The sequence below is a fragment of the Pyxicephalus adspersus genome, chromosome 1 (genome assembly GCF_032062135.1).
Source record: "Pyxicephalus adspersus chromosome 1, UCB_Pads_2.0, whole genome shotgun sequence".
Classification (NCBI taxonomy): Eukaryota; Metazoa; Chordata; class Amphibia; order Anura; family Pyxicephalidae; genus Pyxicephalus; species Pyxicephalus adspersus.
This window is the reverse complement of record NC_092858.1, coordinates 26,042,483-26,069,148: the sequence shown is the minus strand read 5'-3', so window position 1 is coordinate 26,069,148 and position 26,666 is coordinate 26,042,483. Positions and strand designations below refer to the sequence as shown.

General features: G+C 38.3%; 1 protein-coding gene across 1 annotated transcript in view; it reads left to right on the top strand.

Moving 5' to 3' along the window:
* The window catches only part of B3GLCT (beta 3-glucosyltransferase), a 180,610-nt gene that overhangs the window by 46,824 nt on the left and 107,120 nt on the right, over positions 1–26,666 (top strand). The window contains exon 4 of the mRNA XM_072401948.1: positions 5,417–5,526. Within this exon, the coding sequence (XP_072258049.1) occupies positions 5,417–5,526 (110 nt within the window). The remainder of the gene's footprint in view (positions 1–5,416; positions 5,527–26,666) is intronic.

Below are 26,666 nucleotides of genomic sequence, written 5' to 3'. Positions count from 1 at the left end.
GGTAGAGAGGTATGAAACGTGTGCTTTAGGAAGAATTTCTTGTTGGTCTTAGCAACTTATCAGTTTCCAGCAATCATTTCTATATGACAGGCAAAGAACAAGGATTTTTTTTTTCTCTCCCGTGGTCTGCTAGAAATTGATGAAGAATGTAAAACATTTACATAGATACATAGGGGCTAATCTATCAAAAGAATTAGCGTAAACTCGCCGCACAAAAATACGCACTGCTGACCGTGGCCTATTACGGCGAGCCGAGTACTAGTGCAGTCGCCTGCCGACTTACAGCATTAATACATGAGCAGTGGGGGCCCAGATTCAGGAGGATCTGTTAAGCTCTGTCAATGGTGATGTCTGTTCTGTGCGCATCTACAGTCCATTACAGGTCAATTGGAATCTTTAGTGCTTGCACTTTTTTTTTGGTGCTACATTTTTATGTTATACTAATTCACAAAATTGAACAAATATATACTTTGGGTTTGTTGCAGTTGTTGTTTTGATACTTTTATGTTTGGTTGCATCACTGCAAATCTATTTATATGAAGCTATATATATAGAAAATAGCACTTTATTATATGTCATCTCACAATAGTATGAATGTTAAAAAAAAAATGACCAAGCATTTTGGATCTGATTCAAATTTCATTCTAGTTTGGCTTTAGAGAAATCAAATATTTGAAAAAAAGATTGTTGCCAAAGATGTTATAATACATGTATCAAGGAACATACATTTAAATGTGTATAAATCTGTATGCTTTTTCATTTTTACTATTTTAACTGGACTGGTTTGTGGGGGGTACTAATCAAGTAAGTTTGCTTGGATGGTATGCATTGATGTGACTTTTTGTAACTTTTTTAGCTTCATCTGTTGCTGCAATGTTTTTGTGCCTGGTTTCTAATTACGGATTCTGTTTAGCAATTCTTCAGCAATGTTTTGTCATTTAATCCACAAATAATTCGTACAAATGTATGCATGGTTTCTACTACAAACTGCTACTTGACCCCCCTCGTTGCCTTTGTCACATTCTCAAAGTCAGATTGTCATCTGAATGCATTATGTACATATTCCTTTTATGAATAAATTATCATGGTTTTTATTTCTTTTATTTGATTTTTTAATAGTCTGACATTTGCTGAATAAGCTGTAGTTTTCCTTTAACATAATTTCACTCATGTTGATTTGCTGCCACTATTCTACACAACTCCTTTGTTCATTTGTGGTAGTGTTATAAGTCTGTTGTCATTGTGCTGTGCTGCCTGATCTTAGCCCTATTGTATACAAACACACTTCCACTTGCTGTCCAAACTGGTTGTCAATTAGTTGTCCAGCTGAGTTGCATACTCATTCTAACACACCTGATGGTGATGGAAGGAGGTCCAGGTCCAGTTTGAAGCATGTTAAGCAATACGCCAAAAAAACCCTCTTTGTCTAATTCTTTCTAATTTCTCTTTTATATGTATATGTTGTGACATGGCAAAAGGGGTCATCTTGGAGGGAAGATATATTTCTCCTTGTTTTCCTCTCTTATGGGAGAGATTACCTAGCAACAGGTCTGCTGGGATTCCAGACCTGGGTTTTGTATATCACTCAGAAGTGTTCTGATCCAGGCTAGAGTTTGGTTTTGTCTGGCCATTAATTACTACACAGCTGTGAGCAGCAGGTAAAAACGGAAGGAGAGGAAGGAACCTCTCTCTAAACTGAGGTACAGGGAAGCTGCTGAGTAAAGGTTGCTGGAAGGTTTGTGTTGAGTTGGCTGGGTTAGCCACCAACTGGTAGAGAGGAATCTGCCTGCTGTTTAGTTAATGCCTGACTGGCTAGGATTTATTTTTGTTTTGTTTTATCCTTTGCAACCTTTTATTAAAATCAACTGCTGGTCAGTTCCAATCTTATCTACTGTCTCCAGTGTGTTTTATACACCTCTCCTGCAGTCTGAGAGTACCTTTTACCCCAGAAAAGGTGATTCCACAAGGGTGGTATACCACAATGTACACACATATAAATGCATACATACATATGTGCACATGAAGTACAACAATGCACATCACAGAACTGAGTTTAAATAAGACAATTGTGCTGTTTTAGCCTTTCAACAGTTCATAGAAAGGAAATGCTTCAAAACAATCACAATTGACTTGTTAAATTGTAGGTCTGTTTGATCATCCAAGGTTAAAAGATCCTGGGAGATTACAAAAATAAAATAAACATATACAATTTTTTAAAAACCGTTTTATTCAAAATAAACACATTTTCTAAAAGGTCACATTAAAATATAGAGACCACACAGACACCACCAAATTTACATATAACAATACAAAAATATTAATAAAAAAAAATACACAAACACCAAACATGTAAACCCACACTCCCATATAAAGCCAAAATAGTTAAAAAAAAAGGCCCAAGAAATATTGCCTTCAAAAAATTCTTACTAAACCAATATGCAGTTTGGACCTTTCAAGGGTGGAAAACTAGATTAGAAAAATGTATGCAGAACAAGCATTTAAAGGTGGTAATAAAGACTTATTATTGCAATGAAACAATATGGCTACAAACACAATAACATAGCATTAACATTGACTTCTTAATTGTAAAATGGACATTGAAACATTCAAAGTTTAAAAAACAAAAACAGCTATTGTGTTAAATGGTAAGCAAAGTATAAAATGTAGCAACATAGATTAGCATACCACACCAAAGCAAAAAGCAAGGTATTTGAAATTTGGTTGTTTGTTTTTTTTTTTTTGGACATTCCATAATCATTTAATGATATGATCCTTTACATTTGGACACCAGTGAACAGCTATCTAATAAAAAATAATTTAAAACAAAGTAGAGGAGACATTAATGACAAAGTCATTTATTAAATGTGTGTGTTTAGTGTAACTTTAAAACATTTTTTTTCCTGGTTATCCCACAATGAAAGCATGATTCCCACGCCTGTATTCATGTCATGAGCACAGCTGTGGGACTACTGACAGTGTGGGATCCGCAGGCACTAGGGGTTAAATGAGGACAAGTCTCCTCATTCACCTCCAGTGGTCTGTGATTGGCTGAACAAATATTCAAATACATATAAAGTATAAACATATTAAAATATATCTAAATATACAGGGGAAACCCTGATGATGGCTCAAGCATCATCAGGGTTTCCCCTGTATATTTAGATATATAGATATATTTTAATATGTTTATACTTTATATGTATTTGAATATTTTGTCATACATATCTATACATGTATTCATAACTGTGTGTGTGTGTGTGTGTGTGTGTGCGCGCGCAACACACACACACACAATCTCTATAGAAGCAAAAAAGAACATGGGTGAATGATCTAGTCCACTGGCAAAAGTGAGGTCCCACCTTCCAGAGTTCTCAGGGATTTATCACCAGGTGGATCCTCGGGTCAGGCATTGTAAGCATTTTGGTATGTAAACAGCTGAAATCAGTTAACTCTTTCCAAACATGAAAATATTAGGTCATTTAAAAATATACTTATTTCTAAGCTAATACATATGTTTGAAACATTTGAATACATTGGCTGAGGATCTGTTGATAGGTTTGAGGGGTCTGATGCCGGATTGTGAATACGTGCGAGAGCAAACTTACGATTTTGCTTGATGAATCTGGCTCCTCGATTCCAAATCTTCCCCTAACGTGTTCCTACCTGTTGATTACCCGTTTACTGCTCATATTCAGAACATTTCCAGGTCCTGTCACTTTTACCTGTGCAACTTTTCCAAAATCGCCCTTAACTGTCTCTAGAGACCACCAAACTCCTTATCTCTCATCTGGACTACTGTAACATTCTCCACTCTGGTATTACACTAACCTGACTCTCCCCTCTACAGTCTATTATTAAAGCTGCAGCCAAACCTATCCATCCTTCCTACCACTCCTTTTTAGCTGCATCTCCTTGTAGTTCTCTTCATTGGCTCCCATTTCACCGTAGAATCAAATTCAAGCTCCTGTGCTTTGCCTTCAAATCCCTCCACAGTTCTTGTCCCACGTTAATTTCTGACCTGGTAAAAAAGCCGCTTTCTTCGCTCCTCCAATGACCTACTGAGGACTTCCTCACTCTTAACCTCATTACACGCACGGCTCCAAGACTTTTTTAGAACTTCCTTGACTCTCTGGAATGGTCTTCCTTGTCCTATTCCTCTTGCTCCTACTTTCTGCTCATTTAAAAAAACACTTAAAATCCCATTTTTCTAACTTGCCCACCCATCTTCTTCTGTCTCTGAAACCCTCACTACTTCCCACCTTTCCATACCTCCCCCCCCCCCTACTGGTGGATACTTCCCCCACCTGCTAGATTGTAAGCTCCTCTGGGCAGGGTCCTCTCCTCCTCCTATCTCACTTGCCTGTATCTGTCTGTCATTTTCAACCCCTATTTTACAGTTCTGCACAATATGTTGGTGCTATATAAATCCTGGTAATAATCATAATACATTTCTGTTACCAAATCACTGCCTTCAGTTCACTGTGTATGAATGTTCACTATCTATTCACAAACAGTGTTACTGCTCTGCAGGTAACGGACTTCTATTCTTTAACTTGTTAGTAAGTTGGCTTAGATCAGGGTATAACCCTTAAAATGGCTCTGTCACAAATGCAGAAAAGGTGAAAGAAGAAGATATTTAATACCTACCTCTTCTGCTGCCTTTGTCCCCAGTTGATGGGCATCAGTTTTTTGAAACCCCAAAACAAGGAGTTACCATGCCACCCAGCTTCCCTTCATGATTGAACAAATAGGTAAAAGCTACTACTCCCCCGTTTTTAAGTAGTTGAACAGTGAATTTCAAGAGAGTCTGGCTCCTTCACTTTCAATGTCATTAATGTAATATATATATATATATATATATATATATATATATATATATCACTTTGTTTTAAAAGGGATTAATGTGAAAATGTAGCTAAAAGTCAAAAATAAACATGTACATACACACACATCTATATACATATACATATATATTTACATATTCAAAAACAATCTTTGGGTGCAACAATGGAATGATGCTGGTTGATCTCATTGCTTGGCCAAACAGTGATTTAGAACCATTAAACAATTGTTTTCAGTGGTCACTGATTTGACTGGTATTTTTATTCCAAAATACAAAACTGTAGCGTGCGTGTTGCTTTGTTTATTGTTTAAATAGATTACTTGTTTGTCATAACTTGTTCCTAAATCAATCACATATCTGTATATAGTCATCCATGCCATTACGCTGCATTGCTTCTCTTTGTCTTGGGAATCTGACATCCCTGTTAACAGTGAGAGTTATTCTTGGTGAGCAGGCTATTCTCTTTCTATACTTTTTTGTCTTTAGACCACTAAGTACATTTTACCACCTTCTACTGATAACCTTCTACTGATTCCCTTCTTATTACTAAATGATCTGACTTTGTCCTTACAGAAATAGGAGAAATTGTCATTGTGATACAGAGTCAGAGTAATTCTTTTCATAAGAAGAAAGCACAGAATCTACGAGAAAACATTTTGAAACAGGCAGCTGCAATCAGCAAGGTAGGTCATATTTAAATCTAACTTCTGTGTGTTAACATGATCAATAGACTTACCACTCCTGTAGATATTTGACACTTAGGTTGGGTGAAATGTGTTATCTCCTCCACACTTTGTAGTTTCTCCCTGAATGTAATGATGCCAGCTTTTATACAGGCCAGCTAGTGTAGGGTATCACAGTAACTGGTGGGTGAGCATGTAATCTATGTACCTGAAAGTTTGGTAGCATCAGTAGCAGATCAGAAGTGTTTTTATTGCACATGCTGCCGGAAAGGTAGGTATATGGCCTTTTCTTTATAGGGTGTTTGTTTTGTACTAGTACCCCGTGTTGACAGGGACACTTTATGCTTTGTATGATTTATTGGTAATATTATTGTCACACTATAATAGTAATGTTCCAAATTGTTCACCTAATTCTACAAGTTTGGGCTTTTGTGTCCCAGGTTCTGCACATTAACACTTTGTGTATAATATATAATTGTATGTGTGTATGTATATGTGTATGTCTCACCATCACTCAAAAAAGCATGACATTTCAACCAAACTTGCCATACATATGACCGAGACTCATGTCAGTGCATCTGTCATTTTTGTACAGCGCTGTGCTATATGTCAGAGCTATATTTGGATGAAACACATGGAGACATTTCAACCAAACTTGCAATGTTCCACCATCACTAGGAAACACATCACCAAACTTGCTAGACATGTGACTCCGACTCATGTTAGTGCACCGGCTGATCTTTATACAGCGCTGTGCTATATGTCATAGCTATATTTGGATGTATTTGTGAATGTCATCACCAGGAAACACATGGAGACATTTCAACCAAACTTGCCAGACATATGACTGGGACTCATGTTAGTGCACTGGCTGATCCTTGTACAGCGCTGTGCTATATGTTAGAGCTATATTTGGATCTATGTATGTTCCACCATCACTCGAAAATGCATGGAGACATTTAAACCAAACTTGCTATACATATGACTGAGACTCATGTGAGTACACCAGTCATCTTTGTACAGCGCTGTGCTAGGAAAGACATTAATTGCTTTAATGCAATGAATTAATACCCTGACAACGCCGGGTAATCAGCTACTCTCCTATATTTATCGGCATACAAGATAAAACTAAATAGGGCGTAAAGCCCCAGGGATAATGTAAGTTTATATGCAAACTCCTTTTCTGTTTCTTCTTTTTAACATTCATGCTAGGTGGCTTTCATTTTTCTTCCAGTCTCTGGCTACCCTCAGCATTTAACTTCCCGCTCATAGTAGTCAAAATCTAGATTTTTGGTAATATAATTCTTGGTGATACTACCCTGGACGCAGTTCCTGTTAAAAGTGGGTCCTTGTCTCTCAATTGTACTTCTCTACTGACACCTTAATATTGATACTACTACTAAAGTAGAGGTGTTGTCCCTTCTTCGATTTACCTGCCTCATCACAATATTTGAAATACACTCTTCCGGGTTCTGGATCTTCAGCAACCTTGATTGGCCAGGCTGGAATGATGGAACTCCATCCCACACCTGCCCATGGGGGCCCATCTCCGCATCAAGGGGCATGCCAAGACAACCAGCAACACGAGCTAGAGCTGCCAATGCAGTTTAGTGTATATTGAAAAAAAAAATCATAAACAAGCAGGTAAGTTTCTTTTATTGCTCAAAGGGACATCTTGTGTTCCCTCTGCAAAAATAAACCTGACCGTTTGCATTTTTTTCTTATGTTTAGTTTCCTTTATAGAAAACCATGTTGCAGATGATGCCGATATTTTACAATGTATCTTGCATCAAAGAAAATCAGAGCTAACCAGAAAAGCAGGAAATAACATTTCCTGGGCATTCTCTGCACCAACTTTTCCAGACTGCCATATTGCAGTTTTTGATTGAAGAATAAAATGAAAAGGTAATTTTTCATTACCTACATTGTGGTAATTTTATGTAAATCTACACTTTCAGTACCTGAACAGCTCTGTATATACTCGTTCATTGCACGTTCTGATTCTTCATGGGCAGCGGAGGTCCTTAATGCAGGTGAAGGGGAGAGATCGCAGTGGGGTGCCGCTCCCTCGTTCTCCCCTCTCCATAGAGCCTCTGTATGTATTGCAATCTTTCATGCTTCTTTCATTCTTTTGTCGTTGGAAAGGATCGTGAAAGATCCTTTACAACAACAAAAGTCTAACGTGTACATAGCCTTACTCCTTTCTCCCAGGACACAGTAGTGAGGAAGGGGCTTTTTTTATTTTTTTTATTTTTTTTTTTGCGATAAAGACCAAGCATCTGATGTATTTTGAATAGCATTTCTTTCTTGGATGAATTATAAGACCATGCAATGCAGCCCAGACTCTGCATAAAGTAGTCAAGGCACTGTGCTGTAACACCCCAAATGTAAATCTTTAGAATTGTACCTTTTGGCTATAGCTTACTCACTTTCATTAATATTTTTACACACTGTTCAATTAGTAAGGGGATTATTTATGCCTCAACTTTTATCCTTACTTCTAATTGGAATCTGTAATGTTGTCATTATGCACTTGGAATAGAAAATCTAACATGATGAATAAATAACCAGTTTTGCATATACCTGAAGAAGTGGACTTCGTTCCGGACAAAAAAAAATTTATAAAGAAGGTCAAAAACGAATTCTACTCTTGCTCCATCAGGAAGTCAGAATTGATACAGATTATAGACTTCAGATCTGGAGAGCTGACTACATATGGCAGACCACTTCCTACAATATTTGAGGTGTTCTGTTGTTGGCATGGGGTATTTTATTGTCAGATTTTTTTTTGAGTTATTGTTATAGATTTTTATAGTTAGTTTAATAATTAGTTAAGATCCTTTCCAATGACAAAGTCTAACCTGTTTACAACCTTGTCAATCCAAATTCAGTGTAATTTATAATATATACACCTTATGCCTTGCATAGCTAAACTGTTTTACATGCAGTTGCTCTATATACCACCTACACGTCTTCACTAAATGTTTCCCACACATCGCCCTCTTCTACAAAAACATTGAATCTACTCTGACTTCTAAATTCAGGATATTGATACACAATATGTAAGCTGCCCACACACTACACAGTCATTGCATCTTTTAAGATTTTTGTACTAACATGGAAATAATATAGGAGTGGGTTATAAAATGTCAATAAAGAAAAGCTGCCCACGCTTGTTACACAATTTCGATTCAAAGTGCCTCTTAACAGTCTAATCAGCCATTCAATGTGGTAGAAGAGATTATACAATTACAATTGTAATCCCCTTTCAGCTTTACCATGTATGGATGAGATCAGTCTTGCATACGGATGTTCTAAATAAATATGCATGCTTGAAATCGGTCACACATTTCTTTGCAAGTGTATCAGGTCACACAATCAGCTAGTAATGTGTGAAAATACCAAATTGTCTGTCTCTACACATCCACATTGCAGCACTGATACAAGAAAGCAGCGGACTAAAGTTAAAGGAAAGTTAAATTAAACTAGTTTCATGTTATTAAATGCCAGGCAACTAGAAACGTTACAAGTTAAGATCAACAATGGTAGCTCCCTTTCCTATAAAGGAGTCTGCATGTTCCAACAGGATGGTAGTCTTAGGTCCATTTTAAAATCACCCATCAACTAACTTAAGACAAAAATGCTTAAAAATGAACTGGGTAGAAAATATTTTAATTGCTTTTATTTTTTTGAAGGAAGTTGTTTTTTTTTTTTTTATTACAGATTTCTTTGGGAATAAAAATGTTTCTATGGTCCTATTGCTGGATCAGTGGTGACACCTGCTGTTCATATCGGTTAATATTATTAAAATTAAACAGGATTTATATAGTGCCAACATATTACACAGCGCTGTACATTAAATAGGGATTGCAAATGACAGACTAATACAGACAGTGATACAGGAGGAGGAGGTTAATATATATATACATCCCTTTTCATATCCTAATCCATACTATGATGTCCTAGTTGTCTGCAGTGAGGCTCAGATGATAGAAGAGGTATATGCTGTCTTAATTTAGGCTTTAAAGACATTTGCAGGCACTTTTTTCAATACAAATTGTCTTTTTAAATAAGTTCTTAGTATTTAGTAGTCTATATTTTGCACCATCTTTGCTTGCTGTACAGCATTCTGTCCTTATTTCAATATATATGTAATTTTTTCTACCTTTAAACTAGAGAAAAGCTGGAGGAAGAATTTAGGTGCCACCAGTGCACCGTTGCAACAACAGTGATAAACATTTTGCAGAAATGTTTAGCAAAAAGTAATTAACATGAAAATTTAAAGCACAGCACTAGGGTTGTTTTTAAATGTGTTCATACATAAGAATATCCTTGATGCAAGTAATGTCGCTGTTCATACCCCATCTAATTTCCGGCAACACTTTACTCCCACTATGGTTCCAAAGGATCCTGTTAGCTGCGGCTCCTATTCACAACTTTATGCTGACTCTTTTCACACCCTTAGCCAATTTCAGAAAGCCTTGTATTCTGTATTGTATTTACAGAATAAAAGAAGAATGGGATTGGTGTATAAATTACAGTATGCATCCATGAATGACAGTGTTCAAGACAGAAATTTTTTTAAGCCGGGCGGTAAGAAATTTTAGGTGGGTGGCAGCCCCTGTATTGCGACCCGACTCTTCAATAACCACCCAAAAAGAGGCCAGGTGGTCACCGAAAAGTGCCGGGTGGTGCGCCCAGCTAAAAAGGGCTGGGGAGAACACAGAATGAGATCCAAGGCTTTCAAACAAGGAGCCCCAGAAACTACAGGAGAGTTGTATTATGGGTCTGGTGTAAATAGCGCTATTGAAGCATGAAGTACTCTGCATCGAAATTTTACCTTGTATGTATCAACAGGTTATAAAAAATACTACACTTTGACTGAATATAAATTGTAGAAGGCTGTAAACCAGATACTGAGTGTTACTTATATATATATACAGTCCACATTATTTTGTACATTACAAATAAAATAGTCTGAGTGATCCTTCTGTACTGCAAATATAAATAGACAATGCAAGACACATAGCCACTTTATACCGTTAGGAGGTGTTTGACAGCCAGTGGTTCTGGTAGGAGACTGGGTGTCACCCTTCTATATAAAGTAGAGATGTGATTTTCCTCCTTTTTCATTAAATGCCTTTTCTAATAAAAACCACTGCCTTGGTCCCAGGAAGCCTCAGGCTGCTTCTAGGAGCTTTTCAGTCATTGAAAAAAGAAGGTGACAGTCTCACACATGTGAGGTGAGATCTGCCCTTGTTTGTTTTACAACTACAGCAGGCTACATCACCGGATCTCACGCCTGTTCAGTGTGAGAACGGGTGACCTAGTCAGAAGAAGGAAAAAGATGGAAGATGGCTCCAGAGCGATTAGGGATCTGCAGAAGTAAAGGTGAGTGACTTTTTTTGTGTCTACATTAGTTCCGCTTAACGAAGGAACTTTCACCAAGAAAAAAAAAAAACACTTTACTGATTAAATGCCCGCAATCCCTTAGCAAACCCATTAGAACTATTTTCTACAAAGCTTTTGTGAGTGTTTGCAGGCTGTAAAAACACTTACAAAAGCCTGGAAAAGTAGCTCTGAATATGCCTCTAGTGTTTCCTTTTTTTGTGTTTCATGTATGTATAAATGATTTTAAGTTAGGTAATATGTGTTTTTTTTTTTTTTTTTGGTAAATATTTTTAGATTATTTAGAATTGCTTTTGTATATGGTTTCCCTGCTGTTATTTTAGTACTTTGCCACTAGATGTCAGTCTTGTATTCCATATTTGGATTTGTTCCTCCAAACTGTTAGTGCAGTCTTGAGCCCCCATTAGCCAGTTCAGGAATATCTATTGAATGGGGACCCAGCTGTTCTGCAGTTGATAAATGCTTTAATTCCTTACAAGTCTTTAGAATTGAAAGCGGTTATTTGCATTAATACGTTTAATTACAAATATATAACCATTTTATGGGATTAAGTGTTGCCGTTAAGAAACATAAAGCAGTGTCTTAATTTCTTCCACTTGGTTTTGGCCAATATTTTATTTGAATTTGACATGCATGTGTTGGTCTAAATCCACTAAGTGTTATTTTCTGGGGAAAATTAAAAAATACTCCTTGCAGTGGAGCTCCCCCACACTGCAGGGGCTAAATATTTGTTTTTGCCCAGCATACCAGTAATAAGCACATTTAAATTAGAATATCTCTAATTCCTGTAAACTTTCTTCTCTAGTGCAGTTGGTCTCCTCAATCCCTCCACTCCAAGGCATTCCATCCATCATTTAGATCAGCAATTCTGCAAGATCAGCAATTCTGCAACATAATTGAGGATGTTGAAGGTTCAACAGCCACCTGGATTGTTGGAGGGAAGAAGAGAACAACTGCCAGGAGATCGAAGGATAGGGGATAAGTAAAAGTGCTTTTCACTGGTGCCCTAAGCAAAAAAGTGCATTTAGCCAAATATTTTATTTATTAGTATATGTTTTGTCCCTAACACATGTATTAGAAATGTAGAACTGTGCTTTGTATTTATGACTTCATAATTAGTAGTTTATTCTTTCAGGTTAATGACTTTTGTTGCAGAAACTGGAAGCTAGAGAAACATTAATTTTCATTATTGTGAATTGGTATAAACCTACATGTGTACATTACAAATTAATACCTTTTAGAATGATTGATTATATTGGTGTGGTAAGCTCATCTTCTTTTTTTCTCCAAATTATTTAAAGCTTGTATTGCATGTCAAAATCACAACCCAGGGGTAAACCTCCTCATATTTCTTCTATATCCTCCACATTTAAGCCTGCAGATTCTTTTACAACTGACACTTTTTCCTCTATGTTATGACCTGTTGCTTTCAGTCTGCTGTGTGCGCCTGTCAATCATCTTGCATCCTGCTGATGCTTATACCTTGAATCACTTGCAGCTTACTAAACAAGCTTTTCTATAGAAAACCGGTTATGGGCTGTAAATAAACAAAGGTTATTCTGGTTATAAATGATCTCATGTCAGATTTATAGACCTGACACTTGATCCCATGTGATTCCAAGCCGGTTCTATAGAAGTGCCACAAACTGAAACATGAACACTTTGGTCTTTCTAACCTCTATCAGGTTATTATTACAGTCTTCCTGTCCTAGTGATACCGGCTCCCCTGATCCTACTGGAAGTGACAAAGTAAAGTGAAGACATATTCCCAGTTGGGTCAAATACAGTCATACAGTTTTTTAAGTATGTACTCTTCCAAGTCTATTAACAAAACTGTAACTGGTGGTCCTGAGCCAAGGTCCTCCAGCACCCAAGGTGAGGATGCCAAGGTGCAACCGTCTCCAGACCCCTGAGCTTTTTGATTTAGCTACAAGCATAAAGTTTAGAAAGCTTTGCTCAATATATGAATGATTTGCTGTGTGATATAGTGCAACACACAGCCACCTGTGTTGCTGTTTGTTGTACTGCTAATCCCAATAATTACAACAAATAGGACAGCGCACAACAACAGACAGAAATGTGTGCAATAGTGAAATTGTAACAACATGATTCACTGTGTTGTATATATTGAGAATGTCTGACATTTCTTCCTATGCAATGTCTGATGTTTTTGCATATCACACACTATATTGGTTCACCACACACAGTGTGAACGTTGCAAAACAAAAATTCAGAAAGCCCCAGCTCACCCCACAGGACTTGTGTTGCTTTTGGCTGCTTCTAATGAGGCATAGAACTTGGCTCAGACTGGCTGGCCAGATGTGTGATGTGGTTCCCTTTTTTGCATTTCTTTATAACCTTAGTGGCACAACTACTCAGAGCAGTGTTCTCCCCGGCCTCTTTTAGCTGGGCGCACCACCCAGCACTTTTCAGTAACCACCCGGCTGTTTTTGGATGGTTACTGAAGAGTTGGGTCACAATACAGGGGCTGCCACCCGCCTACAATTTCTTCCCATCCAGCTCAAAAAATATTCTGGGTTGACCACTGCAGAGCTAGGTTTGTAGTGTTGTGACCTGTACATTCTCATTGCAAAGCAGGGTGTAAAACCTTAAAGACTTCTTACATTATATTAGCTGATAATGCAGAGGACAGCCCCATTAATGCTGGGGCTGCACAGCTCTTATCCTAGCTTTACCCCACCTTAGCATGGCACCCAAAACAGATACTTTTGACTCAGACCAAACTTGGTGCCCTTCGTTCCTTAATGTTGTGTTCTCATATAACTAATATTATAAGCAGGTCTCACTATCATGGGAGGGCAACTCCTACTTTAGCTATGCATTCGGTCTACTTACTTGACTGTGCAGTAATCACTTCCAGGGGTAATTGGATAGTATTTCTGAGTACCAAGAAATGCTGTTCTCACATGATGACCATTCGAGTGATGCAGCATTCTTTATAGTAGTGTTCTTGCCTACCAGGCATCCTTTAAAACAGCCTGTGCACACTGCCTTAGGGTTTAAGGACACAACACTAAATATTGGAGGACTATTGCTGTGCAGCCTGGGTTTGGGCAATTTCTTACTGCCATCTACGTCAGTGATTTTCAACCTCTGCCTCAGCACACTAGTGAGATCTTCAGGTGTACCGTGGGAAATTATCCAATTACCATTGTCGAGTGTGCTGTAGTGACTGGCAGAGTAATGTAATACTCTTCCATGTCTGTGGGTGGCAGTAGGTAGCTTAATTATTTAATTAATTGTCATTTTGTAACATTTTTGATTGTTTTTGTGGTGTGGTGTGCTGTGACTCAAAAAAGGTTGAAAAACACTGATCTACACAAACACTTCAGGCACTCTCAGGAAGTAGTTTTAGCAAGTTCTAATGTTTGCTTTGATCCAGCTTCTGGATCTACTATGTCTATAGGGCTTTTATCTGGGATATGTTTATTTCCTTAGTGGTTGAACTTGGACTTATGTCTTTTCAACTTAACTGACTATGTAAACTTGCTTAAATTTATTTGCATTTGTCAGTTTTTTCTTTTCATATTGCTTCCGACATTTTTCTGAATTGCCTAGGAAATATTTTATGATCTATGATTGGATTCCAAAGTAAAAAGGCTTAACCATGCTGCATATTTAATATTGCATAGTTTGAATCAAGCATGGTGTTGGCAGTACAATGCAATTTAACGGTCTATAAAATATGACAAGAGTGATCTTTGTAGAAAGTAAATTCTTCACTATTCTGTATTAAGTCTTCACTTATGAGGTGATGTAAAAACATTGGCCGGTCACGCCAGAATTGACCACTTTGTGGCAGCAGTGCACCATATACAGGATGACAAAGGGCACCAGGGACGGAAGTGGCCACTTCTTAGTGCATTGCCATACATACATACATACAGATTCCATTTGCAAATTGTGTTTGGTATTGGTAGAGGTATCTACAGAATTATATTTTTTATACACAAACAAGTTTGTTTCTTTGTATTTGCAGGGAAACCATAATAGAACCATTCATTTTTTCTGTAGATAATTGACTTATATTCACTGTAGAGGTAATATGTTGTGAGTATACCATGCAGGAACATCCAATGCAATCAAAACAATGCCGGTAAAGGAAAACCCACTACCCAATCAAATGTCTTTAGTGATGCAGGACCCCACAGTATTATGAAATTGAAGACATACCAAAACTACACCTACTGCTTATGCATTGTACTGCCACGACCAAACACACCATTTAAAAAAAATGTACTGTTTACCGTGCACAGCATTCCTAAAAGATATCAGTCCTGACTGCAGAACTGAGCTGCAGCTGGCCTGATGATATTTCTCTTATTTCCTTAGAACTTAAAGTTTCAGCATACTTTCCTACAATTTCTGCAGTCACTGTAGAACTACAGTTCTCCGCACACTACACCTACATTTGTTTTTTCTTACGCTTTTTCACTCAAAAAAGAAACAGAGTTCTTTTTAATTAAAAAATGAGGCCTGCTCATTCTCTGACATTTGGCCTTCCACTCTAACCATAAAGGCAACTAGTTTTTTTTTTTTTTTATCAAATATCCAACTCTCCCTCTAAAAAGAATTTGATCTAAAAATCTTGGATCTTGAACTAAGCAAAGTGGCTGCTAAAAGCAATAGTTTACTGGGAAACTGGAATGGCACATTTAATATTTTTGGTCTTTACACAGATGACATTACTTTGAGATAAGTTCAGGTAGGAGAACTATAGGTGTAATTGGAAGTTGGGAAACATATTTGCATTGTATGTAATTCCAGACTGCAATTTTACATTAGAAATGTGTATTTTTTCTTCTTTTTACCACTATCTCATATCGCCCCAATTGTGATATTCTTTTTAAATTACGTTATTAAGTTTTCCCAGTAATTGCACTAAGATGGTAAAGAAAAAAGATAAATAGACATCTGTGCCTATAGGCATTGCAGCCAAAGAATCTCTGAAGTACACAACAGAGGTTTTATAATCACAGTCTGAGGAATTATTTAGGAATTCAAAGTGAAGAAATCTGAGCACTACATAATACATTCTAGCAATTACAGCAAAGAAGTACAGGGATCAGGGATGATAAACCTGTGTTACAGGATACTCCATTCTATACCAAATAGCATTAGTTCCCAAATTGTTTTGCAGGCATTTTTTGGCGTGCACATATTTCACATTACATAGCAATGGGGTGGATTGTGTTTTGCATTTTGTATCATACACATATTTTATTAAGACTGTGCTCACCAAAATGCAGGAAATGTTCAATGTTTGGCTCAAGGCAAGAGGCTAAATGAAATCAATTTCTGGCCATACAATTCTAAAGTTTGCTCAGAGCTACAAAATAGCACAGCACAGAATATTTTGTGACATACTTACAGGGGGTGTCCTTGCCCAAACCTGGAACTGTACAATGAAAGTAGAAGCAGCAGATTGTTCATCTCATCCTTATTGCTGTTCTCTTTCCTCCTAGGAGCGTGTCTCTTATTTGCACACGTGCACTGCAGCAGAAATTAAAGGCTCTATATCTTGCATTAAAAAATCTGTTTATTGTTTTTTTAATGAATACAGTGCTGCAGTAATGTGTGTTTTGTATATCTGCCTGAAATTAGGATGTAATTTTTATTACTAGTGTGTCAGTTACATTCAATTGTTGTATAATAAAAGATTATTTTTTAATTAAACATTTTCCTTATGGCTGCATATTTTAGAATGATTATTTTTTGGTCTCCTTTGCCATCAGGTTGATTGCAATTGCTTAAATATTTGACTGTGTCCACAGCATTTTTTTAAACTTTTGTCAAAAGCTTTGAAAAGTTCTTTATTTGAAATCTAACTATTGTCACTATATTCACTGGGTATAAAAGAACATGCAGCCGCCACAGAATACATTTTCGGAAAACGTTTTATTTTTTATTAGCTTATTGTGTTTTTATTAACTAGTTATTACAGTAAATACATTTGTTAATTATTTTAATTGTTAATTAAAAGTTAATAAACCTATTTAGCACAACCAAAAAGTCCTAAGCTAATCAATAAAAACAATGTAAGCTAATTATGTAACAAAACACTAATCATTCCAACTTCAAATAAAGCACTAAGCATTATTGAAGCCTAGTAACTGATCAACTAAAAAAATCAATTATCAAGCAAGAATTAAACCATTATCAAATAAATCTAACCATAGTTATATTGCTTAAAAATCTAATATGAATTATTTAAAGTACTTTGTTGTACAGGATTTATTAGTGTTTCATTAGACCAGGGGTGCCCAACAGGTGGATTTTGATCTACCGCTACCGGTAGATTGCAAAGGCAACACGAGTAGATCGTGGAGCCCTGCCTTTCAAAATAAACTCTACCGTGCACAGTAGTTAAGTCCAAGTTTTTATTGATGGTGGATCATTTTGACTTGGTCAGTTGAAAAGTAGCTCGCAAGCCAAAAAAGTTTGGGCACCCCTGCATTAGACATTCAGAGTTTGAAATTTTATATAATTTTTTTTTTTTTTTAACTTTAACTACTTCACTGCAACTTTGTCTTTAATCTGTTTGTATCAATTCTCCCTGCTCTTTATATTCCTTGCTAAACAGTGAGGCAGAGTCAGGGGGCTTTTCAGAACCTGTCTGTTTACTGTATATATACAGACATCGTGTGACACGTTTATTGCCCAGAGGTAGACTATAATCAACTAATTATGTGGCTTCTCAAAATATTTGTTGGACTAGATTTTATTTAGGGTTTTATAAAAAGGGGGATGATTACATATGCATTCACAACTTTACAGTTTTTATTGTTTGGTGTGTGTGTATATATTGTGCTCATTCTATTTCAACAATTCAAACTTTATAGTTAGATCAATTACCTAAAATCTTAAAATCCAAATAAAAATCAATTCCAGGTAGCTTGTACTGCAACAAAACATGAAAAACACAGTGGGGCTGAGTACTTTCGCATAGGTGCTGTATGTAATACACCACCCATGCGAAAGTCGGGTATGTAACTCAACTTTGTCCCCCACCTGCTAGCTGGAATCCCCTTTGTCAGCCCATATTCTCCTTCCCATGACAAATCCTTAAGTCCTCTTCAGCACCAAATATCCATCTCCCAGCACAGATCTTTGACCCCTTCAAATCTTCCACTTCCAGAAAAAAAAAAAAATCACACCACACACTCATATCCTCCCTCTAAAATGTGTTTCATGCGCAAAAATTGGTTTTCACCCAATATATAAGGTTGTATATTTACATTAAAATGCATATCTAATTACTAAAATTTCATTTAAAGATTGATTTTTTGTGGCAAAAGATGGTGCTGTCATAGCTTCTATTTAATTCTGAACAGCCCACTAACTTAGCTTAATATTTAGCTCTGATCTAGCAATGCGGGCCTGGCAAAATTTAAGGCCATCAGCTCTTCACGTTGTACAAACCTGCAAATGTTCTCCAGAGTATGGGCCTCCCCATGGGAGATAATGGGGCTTCTGCAACTAATTTCACCACTCAGATAATACCCCAACATGTTTCTAATTAAATCTTGGGGCTGTTTTTTTTCCAGTTTAAAACATGGTTCTGTTGAGAGCCCAAAAGACATTTGAACCATGGCGGTACTTCAGGGAAATCTTATGCAGCATCAACACTTGTTTGTTCATTCAAACTTGTTGGAGTAGATTGAAAAAAATGTTAATTCAGTATAATCAAGAAGGATTAGTGAACAGTTTGTTCACTCCAGCTTAATAAAGTCATTGTTCCTCATCTACTCAATGAAATCCTTATGTTGGAAAGAATCCTCCAGCAATCTTCGTGCATGTTTAAGATTTATAAGAAGAGCAGCAGAGGAACAACATCTCAAAATCTGTTTGGTTTTGTTATTCTGTAGAAATCCATTATTAATGCAAAACAGGTATTTTGCACCTAATCCAAAAATCTATTTAGCCTTTTTACTACTTAAATGAAGGTGCTATTTGGAACCTATTTTGGCTTTGTTAATTGGATCTGAAATGAGAGTAACATCTGGAACATTTGGTTCCCTCAGAACATATTGCTATTGTATTTTAAGTATTCTATTTCTTGTCACCAGCATAAAAGGGTCTAGATTTTATTACAGTGAATTTTGTGTCAGTTTGGGAAATGGTGTAGACACTACATTTCTTTTGTGAAATTTATTTTGCACTTCAGGTAACTATTTCTGTTTAGTTATAGTAGAATTGACTTTTAAAGGACACCCCTTTATCCTTAAAAATGCGCATATATATATATAAATGTGTGTGTGTATATATATCTATATATATATATATATATATATATATATATTATATATATATATATATATATATATAATACTCAGTATTTATATAGCACCATCATATTAGGCAACGCTGTACAAAGTCCATAGTCCTGTCACTAGCTGTCCCTCAAAGGGGCTCACAATCTAATGTCCCTATCATAGTCATATGTCATTAATACAGTCTAAGGTCAATTTTGGGTGGTAGCCAAATAACCTAACTGCGTGTTTTTGGGATGCGGGTGGAAACCAGAGTACCTGGAGGAAACCTACACAGGCACGGGTAGAATATGCAAACTCCATTCAGATAAGTGTCCTGGCTGAGACTCAAACCTGGGACCTAGTGCTACAAAGACCAGAGTGAGCTGAGCCACCATGCTATATATGTTAAAACTAAGTACAATATTCATAAACTTTATGTATAAAGCAACAACATAATATGCAGCACTGTACATTAAATGGGGCTTGCAAATGACAGATACAAACATTGACAGAGGAGAAGAGGACTCTGTCTTTTTTAGGGCAGATGTTGCAAGATAATAAAACAACCATACAGCAAACACCAAAAGGTGCTCTTATGGTCCCCACATCTCTGAAATTCTCCATTACTCTGCTAGTGCACCAGTTAACATGAAAAATCCTAAGTATAGGACAATTATATCCCTCCCACTTGCCTTTCTCCATTTCATACTGGACATGTGGGTAACCCAACACTAGGTAAATTTCATCCCATGAGGTCATCATGATTGCGGTTATTATTTAAATACTTGGTGATACTACAATAAATGCCTTTTTTTTTTGGACACTAAGGTGCTACGTACACACACTCAATAATTGTTGTTGGAAAGGATCTTTCATGATCCTTTCCAACGACAAACGAGTGAATGAGCGATGTACATACAGTGCCGTTCTGCTCTATGGAGAGGGGAGAAAATGACAGAGTGGCACACTGCTACACTCTCTCCCCTTCACTTACATTACGGTCGTTTGTGGATCGTGCAGGATGGATCCATGAATGATGCCAAATGAGCACTGTGTCAGATTCCCATCAGATATCAGCCGAGAATCATCTGACGTGTGTACGTAGACTTGTTATGGGTAACTTCTGTCTCCCAGTTGTGCTGCTGCGTTACCACCCTGTAAAATTAGTTTCAGATGGAGGCTACAAGATGCCTGCCTTACGTACCTTATGCAGGTCATTTCCTCAATTGGCAACACCAGGAAATGCTTACAATAAATAATGATTGGCAGTTGACTCTGGAGTTTTTACTCATTGACAGGAAGTAGCTGCAAAGAATACCAGCAGATATGTAATATGACAATTGAAAAAAAATTCAGTTGTTTATAGCAGTTCTTTAAAAATCCTCTGTTATCCTGATATGATTTTCTTTGACATGGATGTAAATCCTAACAAAACTTTGAAATATTTTCAAAGACTAATCATCTTTTAACAGAAAAAGGAGATGCATTATTAGTTCCTAATTTAAACCCTGCCTGAAATGAGGAAGAAGCTGTAATTAACCTGTGGTTATGTTTGATGGGTTTGTAGCCAAGGAAATCGGCTCATATTGCCCATAGCTATTTCACGTTTACAAACCAGGTAAGAAAACTAATTAGGATATTATGTTGCTGGTGGTCACCAAATGCCCAGAACTTTTCATGGAATTTTCTATAAAAGTTCACTGCACCAAACCTTTCATTCAGATTATGGGTTGGTTTACTGGTAAAATGAAAATATCGTATGATCGTTAAACAGTATGTGCCAGTCCTCTACGCCAACTTTTCTAAGAACTGTTTGGGGACCTACTAAGCAATTTGATGAATGAGAAGACAGCCTTTTGAGGTTGCATCTTGTTACATTCCCATTTCCCTTCCTAGCAAATAAGGCCCTTGATTTATTGTGGATGTGCACACCACAGGGATGCACAGCTGTGTTTTAGGCTATGAATTAAGAGAAAAAAAATAAATCCTGAGTTTTTGTAGAACTCATGGGATCATTTTATCTTCTGTTGGTTAAACATAGCTACAAGAACAGTCTTGGCAAAAATACTATTGATTGAGAAATTTCCCACTCCTTGGGCATGCCTTACTTTGGTTACATGTGAAACTCGGATTTATTTGGGCAGGTTCTGTTATGCTCTGCAATAAAGTTTACGTGAATATTAATCTGTGCGGGAGGTTTTACACATTGGGAAAAAATATACTTGTCTTTGAGATGTAACATCATATGTAAGTAGGTATACGGATGTTCAGATCACCATAGTCACATCTAACAAGGGGTTTTGGATGTTTTATTTTTTTTGTTTCAATCATCTTTTATTGAGTTTTCAGAGAAAAAAAATAACAGGTAAACATAACAAAAAGACTCAGGTATACAACACATACATCATATCAAACATAACAGTGTAGGCTTCGTATTAACAGACATCTAGTACCAGGAAGCTGCATATACCCAAGAAATATGACAAAAAACATACCAGTCCTAAGGGGATCATATAGCACATATTAAACCTGTACAAAAACAGCTACATATTCGCTAGCGGAAGCGTATGGCACAGAGTGTAAACCAATAGTCTTAAACAACAGATAAAATAAAAACAAAGACATACACATATATAACAAAGCAGCCCAGGGGAGAAGGGGGGATGGGAGGGGGGAGGGGAATGCCGATCGATACAAAAATAATAAAAAAAGGATATATATTAACCCTCAATACCGGGGTTGTGTTCCAGCCTATAAGCCTGGAAACTAAATAAAATATGTATGGAATCGGGGAGAGTCTTTAAACCAGTCCCAAATGGACCAGGTAATTCTAAATTGTTCCAATCTATCATCATCCTCCGCGACCAACATCTCCATATGGCGGATTTTTTTAAGTTCGGAGACCCAATTGCCTATAGAAGGAGCAGCAGATTGCTTCCACAATCTCGGAATAGTGGCCCTTGCTGTTGTAAGAAAATGACGTAGGACCCCACCTTTGATGGGTTTGAGCGAACCCGGAACCATGGATAAAAGGGCTATTTTGGAAGTATTGGTTATGTTGGACCCAGTGCTGTCATTATACACCTGAATAATCGTGTCCCAGAAGCGATATATAAGCGGACACTCCCACCATATATGGAGCATTGTCCCCTTTTGTAAGTGGCATCGCCAACAACGATCAGATTGTGTAGGGGAGATTCTATGGCGATCCACAGGGCAATAATACCACCTGGATAGAATTTTGTAATTAACCTCTTGAGCTCTACAGGTTAAGGCCAACTTATGCGTTAGGGTAAATAATTTTTCCCAATCATCCGCAGTTATGAGTCCAGACATTTCCCTCTCCCAATATCTAGTGTATATAGGTGCAGAGGGCTCAGAGTCCTGGGCAATTAGCTCGTACAACCTGGACACAACATGAGAGGGGCGGTCAGGCGAGCTAACCAACTGCTCGAAAGCTGTTAAACTTCTGTATAGGAATGATAAGTCAGTAAACGAAGCTACGAATGATGACAGTTGCCTGTATGAAAACCAAGAAAGCAACTTGCTTCTGTTTGGGAGATCCAGGGAGGCCAGTGGGGGAACCCGTTCATTATGTAATATACTCCTAAGATGGCGGCTGTCCGAGGCGGACCACGATAAAAATGTGGAGGTTCGCATTGCCGGGGGGGAACGCTGGATTATCAAATAGCGGTGTCATGGGTCCTGGATTCGTCGACAATTTGCCTGCTCTGAGGAGGATATCCCAATTATGTAATAAATCTAATGTAAGTGGTAGTAGAGGGTGGGCTGGCCGTATCAACGAGCGGTCCACCCATGGCAGGGACCGAAGACTAACTGGAGATAGGCAATCTTCCAGCCGTACCCATTCCTTCATCTCCCTGTTGTGAAACCAGTCTATCAGACGTTCTAAAACCGATGCCCTATAATAGGAAATAACATCCGGTGCCCCTGTACCTCCTCTACTTTTGGCCCTGGACAGGGTACTAAATGCCAGTCTAGGGCGTTTCTGTTGCCATATAAATTTTAAAAATAACCTATGAATTTTGCGAAGATATGCGGTCGGCAAGAATATGGGGACCGATTGAAAAAGATAAAACAGTCTGGGGTGTATATCCATCTTAAGAGTGTTTATACGGGCGAACCAGGAGAGAGGCAAGGAATCATATTTCTGAAGGTCAGATTGAAGTTTACTGTACATTGAGGAATAATTAAGGGAGAACAATTTGGAGGGATCCGATGGGACCATTATACCCAGATATTTAATAGCATCAGAGCAAATCCGGAAAGGCACATTAAAACGCATGGCTGACATTTGAGTAGAGTCCAAGGTAACATTAAGAATTTCGGATTTGGAATAATTGACCTTGAAATTACTTGAAGTTCCCTCAGGATGGAAGGTATCGAGATATGAGGGGATAATATATATATCAAGAGATCATCTGCGTATAAAGAAATTTTATATTGTGTATCACCCACCTGGATCCCTTTTACATCTGGATTGTGGCGCAAGGCCACAGCCAAATGTTCCATAATTAAAGCAAAAAGTAAAGGGGGGAGAGAGGGCACCCCTGCCTCGTGCCATTCTTGATTTGAAAAGAATCAGAAAGAGTGCCATTAACCCGCACCCGAGCTCTGGGTGAAGAGTACAATGCTGCGATTCTAGAAACCATGCAGGGGCCCAGGCCCACCTGACGTAACACCAATTACATAAACTGCCAACTGACCCTGTCAAAGGCTTTTTCAGCGTCTATTGACAGTAAGCATGCAGGGGTGCCTGAGGACTTGGCAAATTGGGTCAACAGTAGAGTCTTAATAGTATTATCCCTGGCTTCCCTTCCATAAATAAACCCTGTTTGATCCTTATGGATCAAAGATGGCATATGTAGGGACAACCTATTGGCAATCAACTTGGAAAAAATTTTTGCATCCACATTATTCAATGATATAGGTCTATAATTAGAGCAAACCGTATGGTCTTTGCCAGGCTTGGGAAGAACTGTAATATGCGCTTCCAAACTTCGTGATGGGAACGGAAGAAAACACTTTGGTCATGAAGGGGACAAGATTAGAAGCGTGAAGCTTATAGAACCGTGGAGTGAATCCATCTGGACCCGGTGCTTTTTCCAGTCGGGGTGGCCTGCAAGGCAGCAGATACCTCCTCCTCCGTAAACGGGGATTCTAATTGAGAAATCACCTCAGAATTTAAAGTTGGAAGTGCCGTTTTTGTTAAGTATTCCTGTAGAGAGGAAGGAGTAGCTGGAGCAGGGCGTAGTTGATAGAGCTCTGCATAATATTTATAAAAAGTTTGCAGAATCTCAGCCTGCCATCAGGAGTGTGTATGGACGGGATATATGTGGTGGATGTGCGCGGGTGAAGACCCCTCGCCAGTAGTCTGCCACATTTATCCCCATATTGGTAGACCAATTTACGGAAACGATCCCTGTGGTGTTGGTGGGCCAGGTCGTACAGTTTCAAGAGATGGGTTCTAGCAGCAGTCAATTCTAAAAATACAGCAGGGGCCATGTTTTGTTTATGTAAGCGTTCCAGAGAGTGGATTTTATCGGATGTACAAGCTATATCCTGTGTTCTGATCTTTTTAAGCCTAGTGCCTTGTTGTATTAGAACCCCTCGGACAACCGCTTTCATAGCCTCCCACTGCATAGGAAGGGGAGTGGGGTCCAAGGTGTGATCTCCAATAAAATTGGTTATTGCATCGAGAGCCGCTTTTGCACAGAGAGAGTCTTTAAACAAAGAGTCATTGCATCTCCATGTCCATTCTCTAGGGCCCATATGGGGAATCTGAAATGAGAGGGACACCGATGAGTGGTCGGACCAGGGGCAGGACTCTATAGAGGCAATTGGACACCAATCAAGTATGGGATGGCTCGCCAGGATATAATCTATGCGAGAATACATATTGTGCAGGTGGGAGAAAAAGGTATAGTCTTTGGTAGTGGGGTGCAGAATGCGCCACATTACCATTATTCTAAAATCGTGCAATTTAGAACGAAGGGAGGTCAATTTGGAATACGAGATCGGGGTTTTCCCTGATGAAGTATCTATGCGGGGATCCAAAACACAAAGTCCCCACCCACAATATTAGAACCCTCGGCAAACCCTTTCAGTAACTCCAAATATTGAGAGAGGGCCGTTGTGGGCTGGTGATTGGGGGCATAAAAAGAAGCCAATGTAAATTTCTTATCCCAGAGAGAAATTTTTAAGAACAAATACCTGCCCTGAGAATCAGAGCGAGAATCTAGTATCTGTACTGGTAACGATTTATGAAAAGCTATAGAAACTCCTCTAGTTCTAGATTCAGGGTTGGAGCTATGATACCACAGGGGATAATCGCGATTGCGGAGAGAGGGAAGTTTAGTGGTCTGGAAGTGGGTCTCCTGGAGGAGTAAGATATTCACCCGTACTTTGTGTTGAGCATATAACAATTGAGAGCGTTTGTTCGGGCTATTTAGACCGTTCGCATTAAGGGTACGAATTTTCAAAGCATTTGCTGGAGTATTTACCGAGGACATTAGGGGGAAGGGACACGGGAAGGAGCGCGAGACGGGCTAAAACCTCGACCGTGGGGTGAAAAAACTAAAGTGGGACCCCAAAGGTCCCAAATCACTGCCCAAAAGGGCAGCAGGCCTATGTGGGGAAGTGTCTGCGAGCGGCGGGGGAAGGAAAACAAGCAACCCGAAACAAACGTGGTTCCCGCCTGGGGGAACCCGCAAAACCATAATGTATAAAGTAAGAGCAAACTCTTAGCCTTTGCCCAATATACTAAACAATTAGAGACAACATCCTGGATCCCATAATAGGGCCAACTAGGGAGGTGAGAGCAGTACAGCTCGTGCGCCCCCCAGTGGGCCAAAGATATAATCGATCATAGAATCTAAAGGGCATTCAAGAATAGCAATCTAACTTAACAGCAGGATCCGCAGCAATAAATATTAGAGAAATAACGCTCAGTATAGCTACCAGTACATGGAAAGTCCCACCGTGGAGGAAAAACGTCTTGCACAAGATCGGATGTAGTCCGTGTATGCTTGGCAGCATAGGCAAGGCTCCAATCAGCTATCCAACTATCAGCAGCATCTGCAGCAATAAACACTGGATAAATATCACACAATATAGCTACCAATATATGGAAGGAGAAATGTCTTGCACAAAAAACATAAAGTCTCCCTTCAAAGGTAGGCCGCACTCTCGGCCAAGCACAGCCGGCGGTAGAATAGGTTGACATCAGAAGTAGTCCGGTGATGCTTGGTAGCACAGGAAGTATGTAGTGCATGGTAGCCTAGTAAGCATGAAAAAGAGAAAAAAGAAAAAAAAAAAAAAGGGAGGCAAATATATATTCCAAAAACAGCGCTTGGAGTGGTCCGGAGGCCAAAAATTACTGCTGTCATTGCCAAAAAAAAAAAAAAAAAAAAAGGGAGGCAAATATATATTCCA